Source organism: Morus notabilis, unplaced genomic scaffold (genome assembly GCF_000414095.1).
Source record: "Morus notabilis unplaced genomic scaffold, ASM41409v2 Scaffold392, whole genome shotgun sequence".
Taxonomy (NCBI): domain Eukaryota; kingdom Viridiplantae; phylum Streptophyta; class Magnoliopsida; order Rosales; family Moraceae; genus Morus; species Morus notabilis.
In genome coordinates, this window is record NW_010367553.1 from 48598 (window position 1) to 54975 (window position 6378).

At 35.0% G+C, this 6378-nt stretch overlaps 1 protein-coding gene across 1 annotated transcript in view; it reads right to left on the minus strand.

Annotated features, from left to right (window-relative positions):
* Nucleotides 1-752: 752 nt before the first annotated feature.
* Nucleotides 753-6378, minus strand: part of LOC21388484 (G-type lectin S-receptor-like serine/threonine-protein kinase RKS1) — a 14555-nt gene continuing 8929 nt past the window's right edge. The window contains exons 3-8 of the mRNA XM_024175195.1: nt 3646-4232; nt 2786-2917; nt 1933-2120; nt 1568-1778; nt 1119-1356; nt 753-1080 (exon numbers count right to left, since the gene is read on the minus strand). Coding sequence (XP_024030963.1) covers nt 768-1080; nt 1119-1356; nt 1568-1778; nt 1933-2120; nt 2786-2917; nt 3646-4232 — 1669 coding nt within the window. The 3' untranslated portion in view covers nt 753-767. The remainder of the gene's footprint in view (nt 1081-1118; nt 1357-1567; nt 1779-1932; nt 2121-2785; nt 2918-3645; nt 4233-6378) is intronic.

The window sequence follows — 6378 nt, forward strand, 5'->3', positions numbered from 1 at the left end:
ATCCAACATTTAAAGTTCATCATCAAATAGAAATAATAACTCTAACATTCAAACATATAGAAATTCAAAGTTCAATCTAACATTAAACATGAAGCAAAGTAGTCCATCCAACATCAAACATAAATTAGTCTACACTCATATATTAGTCTTAACATAAAGCAAACATAGATGCTTAATTCAAACATGAAGAAACTAGAGAGTAGAAATGAGTGTCTGTCTAGGGTTAAATATTAGAGGAGGAAAGTTAGAGCACGGGTTAGGTTGAGGTATGCGGGCCATTATAAGCTCAACCCACACCCCGTCCTAAAACTTCGGGGCAGACATTGAATAGGCTGAAGAAAAAAAAAATTAATACTAGAAATTACATTTTTCGGGTTGGGTTGGGGTAGGGTGGATTGGGTCTGCGGGTTTTACGGGTTTATGAACATCCCTAATTATGAAGAGTATTCCTCCAATCATTCCCAATATTCCAAGAACCATGATCTATTTTACTAGCCAAGAAAGAAAAGAGTTCTAGATTAAGTCTTCTTTGTAGTTTAAGGAGGAACAAAAAAAAAAAATATATAAATAAAAAATAAATAGTAAGTTAATTCTAGATTTCCAGGACGTCCAAGGCAAAAGAGAAGAAACAATTACGTCTTCTTGGCTTCCACATGCAATATTGTAAGCACGCATTACAAACATGGACTACATATATAAAAACTGTAGGTAATACAAAATTGAAAACTACAAAGTCATATTTTGTTGCACTATATAATTCTACAAATTCAGCGAGCCTCCACCATAGTACATGTCACAAAGTTTATAGAGTAATTAACACCTTCACTAGATGCCAAGTCTCCAGTACCAACCCAACGTCTATTAAGGATAAATGCAGGTTGTTTTGGGGAGAGAAGAGCTGAATCATTTCCCAACATCAAAACAACTGCCGACATGGTTGGTCGATCCTTCGCATGTTCTTGCACGCTCAGCAGACCAATTTGGATGCATCTCAAAGCTTCATCAACAAATGCCTCGTCCAAAAACGGATCCACTACTTCGGAGGCTCTGCCTTCTCTCCACAAATTTAACGCATGTTGGCTAATGAAAACAGATTTCTTTAGTTAACGGGCACTTACTATGTTCTAATCACGCGATTTGTGCATGCTTCACTTTGGTCTCCTCCAAATATTCTTGCTAAACCGAAATCTGAAATTTTTGGGTTCATAGCAGCATCTAGAAGAACATTGCTTGCCTTTAGATCTCTATGGATGATTCTTAGTATTGAATCTTGATGAAGATATAAGATCCCTCGAGCAATGCCACAAATTATGTCAAAGCGTCTTCTCCAATTTAACAATTTCTTTTTCTCTTCATCTGATGACAAATTAAAGTAATTGAATATGCTTAAACTTGTAACGTTTGCTAATTAGCTTCTTGAGCTTGATATGCAAAGGCTTATCTATATTCAGTTAGACTAAGAAGTGTTACAAAATTCTTCCAATTTGCTTCAAAATTTATTTTAAGAATGCGATTCTTTCCACTTTTAATAAGAGCAATCAAAAAGAAAAATTGAAAGAAAGCATACCAAAAATGAAACGGTCCAAGCTTTTATTTGGTAAATACTCGTAGACTAACATTCTCTCTTCTTCATGGAAGCAACAACCTAAAATCTTCACAAGGTTTTTGTGTTGTAGTTTTGCAACAAGCTGAACTTCATTCTTAAACTCTGCACTTCCTTGCCCAGAGCAAGTAGATAGTCGCTTCACTGCAATTTCCTTCCCATTTGATACCATACCCTGAAACCATAATCCAAATTTTACTTATATGCTTTGCCCCATATTTGTAAGATTGAAATTGCAGCTATTTTGTGTACTTCATAATTGGCACTAATAACAAAATAAAATTGGAAATACTTACAAAATTTGAAACACTTTATTAGAGAAGGTTTACCTTGTACACTGAGCCAAAGCCACCTTGTCCAAGTTTGTTATCAAGGGAGAAATTGGCTGTGGCTACAACGATGGTATGCATATCAAATAATGGAACATCTGAATCTGCTCTACTATCATCAAGCTCCGTCACTTTCAAGAAATCATTTGCACGTTTGGTGTTACCAAACAAATTTCTGCTTCGCCTCTCTATGACTGTCACCAAACATATGACAAATAATTCTTGGTATGATTTTCTTAAAAACTAATGCTCAACCTATTAAGTCAACATTGTTTTGGCATTAGACAATAATCATAAGGGCATGTTACAAATTTTTCTCCCTGAAGATATATTGTTTTAATAATTTATCCCCTGAACTTTTAATTTTAGCAAGTTTCCCCACAACTCGTAAAATTATTGTAATATGCTCTATTTTGACAATGATTGTGATAAATTAGTATCTAAAAAGCACGTTCAATGAAAAATTCTAAAATTCTATTGTAACGCAAATCTTTTAATTCTGCAATTTTGAATCCCTTAAATCTAAAAAAAACCAAACACATTTAGTAAAAGATGAGATATATTACAACAATTTTGTAAGTTCAGAGGATTGATTGTCAAATTTAAAATTTGGAGAGGTAGTTTGAAGACAAACTCGGGAGCAATTGTGCTTAAAACAACAACAACAACAATAGAAGTAACTTATTAATTAAATGTCTTTTTACACACACACACACACATATATATATATATATATATATATATATATATATATATATATATATATATAGAAACTTACTAATCCGTTGCACTACTAATGAGGTGAAAATTGTCATAGAATGAATAGAAAGGGAAATTGTGAAACTCTTTTCACCTGATTTTCTCTTCCTCTTTGCCAACCAATATGCTATGAAAACCAAGAGAAAAAAGAGTACAACAAAAGATATCAAAATTGCTAGCTTTCCCATTTTGTTGATAGAACCATTCGATTTCCTTGCATATTGAGCTACGTATATGGAGAAAACAGTAAGTTAGAAAAGGAAAATAGTAACAGAAAAATAAATGACAAAATCAATATTATTTAAGACCCATGAACCTAAAAGTTCATTAGCAAACAAGTTCATTAGACAAGTAAATGACAGGTCTCATTTTCTGATACTTATAAAGTTAATCGTAGCATCGTGGGGTTGTGATAGATGGATTATGTAATAAAATGCGTCAACATTAATGTTATGTGTCACATGTGAGTTTAAATAGATTTTACATTATTTTAATAGCAAAACTTTTTTTTTTGGTTTTGCTCTGAATTTTGATACTAATGTTATTATCATGTGATAGTGTTAAAAAGAGGGGTAAAAAACGACGCTGAGGCAGGATGAGAATCATCCAAAAAAGTAAAAAAATACAATAAAGTTAAGATAGCTTAAAATATCTTCATTTCCGTTAACAAAAGGGAACTTTTGTCTTTTTTTTTTTAATTATTTTTTTAACTTGTGTTGTTGTTTGATAATACGTTCATCAATACGTAATTCTTATTTGTTTATTTAACTTTTTCCTCCTTTTTACGTTCACTCATGACTTAAATGAAGAATCCAACCGATTTGGTTCATGGTAATTTGAACATAAATTCAAATTTTTTATGAGAAAAAAATATTATAACAAAAAGGTTTGAATTCAAATTAGTGAAATAACCAGACCACCAAGTAAGTTTGATGAAAAAATGGGTAGACATACCTAACGTAATTGCATCCACTCGTATATATAAATTCTGCCCTAAATTTGTATATGTCTTTATGTCAACCAAATCCCCGTGCCATGACAAGCAACCAACACCGTCCCTAGTCTCATCCGCACTCGTGTAAGCCGTGCAATTGCAATCCTTCAAGCACTGCTCCTCACACTCTCTTAAATTCAATCCCATTTCCACACGTGCGTTGGATGTATCGGGTAATTTCACACGTGTCACCTTCACAAACCCCTCACCATCTCCACATGTGCGTGCCCCACCCTTTCTCACGCACCCACCTGATGCGTTTCTCAAGTCCCAACTTTCACGCGACCGGGGCTCGAATCCGGGCAGGCACATGCACTCGAATCGGGTTGCGTCTGACGGGTCACAGTTTCCATTTCCACCACAGCTCCCATAATTGTCGCACCAATCATCCGGAACATGCCAGAACTCGACCCAATCCTTACGCTGGTCGAGCCAAGTTGACCGCCTTATTGTTCCCGATTCTTCTATCACAAGTCTTGAGAAAATCGAATTTGAATTGTTGACGATTCCATACATGACGCTGATCTCATCTTGGTTGTTCACATAGCTCGTGTTGAAGATGTACCCGGTTATCATTCTGGGAACACCACTCCATCTACGACCCGTCCAAGGGCCGGCCCGCCAAAACGGAACCTGTCCCTTGTACGCGACCAACTGTGGGTATCCGGTTAGGTCCATCCGGAACGTACAATTACCGGTTCCCGGATCATCCGCCGATTTCCAGGATGTTATGAACCGGTCGAGACCGGTTTTTCTGTTCAGCCCAAGCTTCAAGAAAGGTAGGTAAGTGTTCGTGGGATAATCAAAGCTTTGCCAAATAACAGTGCTCTGTCCAAAACTGTCATCTTGTTTCATCAAAACAAGATTTCCAACGTCTAAAAGCTTAGGTATGAAAGTGGAACTAGTTTTTTCTGAAAATACAGAGAGATTTGCGGACCAAATCGGAGAGTTTTGGTATTTTGCATTAATGCTGAGGCGTCCTTTGCTGTTAATGGCCAAGACTCCTGAAGTGTCGTTGATGGGATTGTCTCTATTTGCGACCCAAACCACGGTTTTCTCTGAGATTTTGTGGTACCAGACTCCGACATAGCGGTTGCGGGACTTGCCGGGGCTGAAGAAGCCGAGTGTGAAGGTCTTTTGGCCGGAGAGCAAAACGTCGCCGTCTTTGATGGGGTGGTTTGGTGTAATGGTGTCAAGGACAAGGGACATACATAAGGATGGAGCAAGGAAGATGAGCAATATTAGTATTGTGTTTTGAAGAGCTTCACAAGACTTCATGCTTTTCTCGGTCAGTTGAAGTAGGGAGATTTAGTTGTAATAGTCGTTTGTATATTTTCATTCTGCCATCACACTCGATCTTACTTGCAGTTATATATAAACATCTGAGGAATGAGTTTAAGGATATTGCTTTGCATTTTCAGGCCCATTTGCCGACTATCCAATTTTTCCAACGAAATTTGACCAGGTCTCCGGATATCAACGTCGTCTTTACTTGTCATGCTTCTCATGAGTTTAAAGGTGATAAGAGTGACGATATCCAATTTTTCTCATGAGTTTAAGTCTTTTTTTGGTTATACATCATTATCGTCTTTGTTGTATACATACAAGCCAACCACTTGTGCTTTTGACTCGAACCACTTGGCTGACTAAGTCTTGTTAAATATGTTTAATCTCACTTATAGCTACAATAAAAAAAGAAAAATCGTAACGGTTCCCCATACAATAATTAAACTTATCGTTGCACTCTTATTTTACAAGACAAATAATAATTTTGCCTCCAATAATCGAAATATATTACTATTTTTGTGTTCAATAAAAACTATCTTCAATTTATTTCATAGTAGCCCACTAAAAAAACTCTTGATCCTACATTGAAACGAAATATAACTACAAATTACAAGTATTAATTTGGGTAACTATATATCCATAGAAATAGTGAACAATGAATTTAAATTCCAAATGAATCAAAACAGATTTAATACCATAAAACTCAAATCAAACGCCAAAGGGAAGCTTTCTATCATTATTGTCACTACAAGAAAAATGTGTTTTTGCGACGACAAAAAGTCGTCGCAAAAACCCACAGGTCATCGTAAATAACTATTTTTGTGACGACGTGTCGTCGCAGATTTGTCATCGCAATTAATTAGTCACAAAAACTTTTTTTGCGACGACATAGTGTCGTCGCAACCGTATTTGCGACGACAAAATGTTTTTGCGACGACAGGCGTTGCTAATACGCCGTTGCAAAATTCTCGTGATATTATAATTTTTTGCGACGACATTTCAAATTGTCGTCGCAAATAACCTCGTTTTTTTGCGACAACAAATCTAAAAAAGTCGTCGCAAAAAACCAAAATAAAATTTTTTTTATAATTTTTAAAAAATGGCAATTAATTAATTTTTAATAATTTTAATTAAAAATTATTATGTTACATACTGAATATAATTTATTAAGATGCATTAAAAGTGGAATATAAATTAATATTAAAAACAGTAAATCTAAATAAATTTATAAAATATATTATGAATACTACATGAAGTGCATATATAATGTTTAAAAAAATATAAAAGTCTAAATAAAGTGAAAAATAAAATAGTACATATAACGGAATTAATCGTCTAAGTTTGCAGCATTGCCAACAGCTGAATCATCATCAGGACTGTTATCATCTTATGGATGCAGAAGAGCG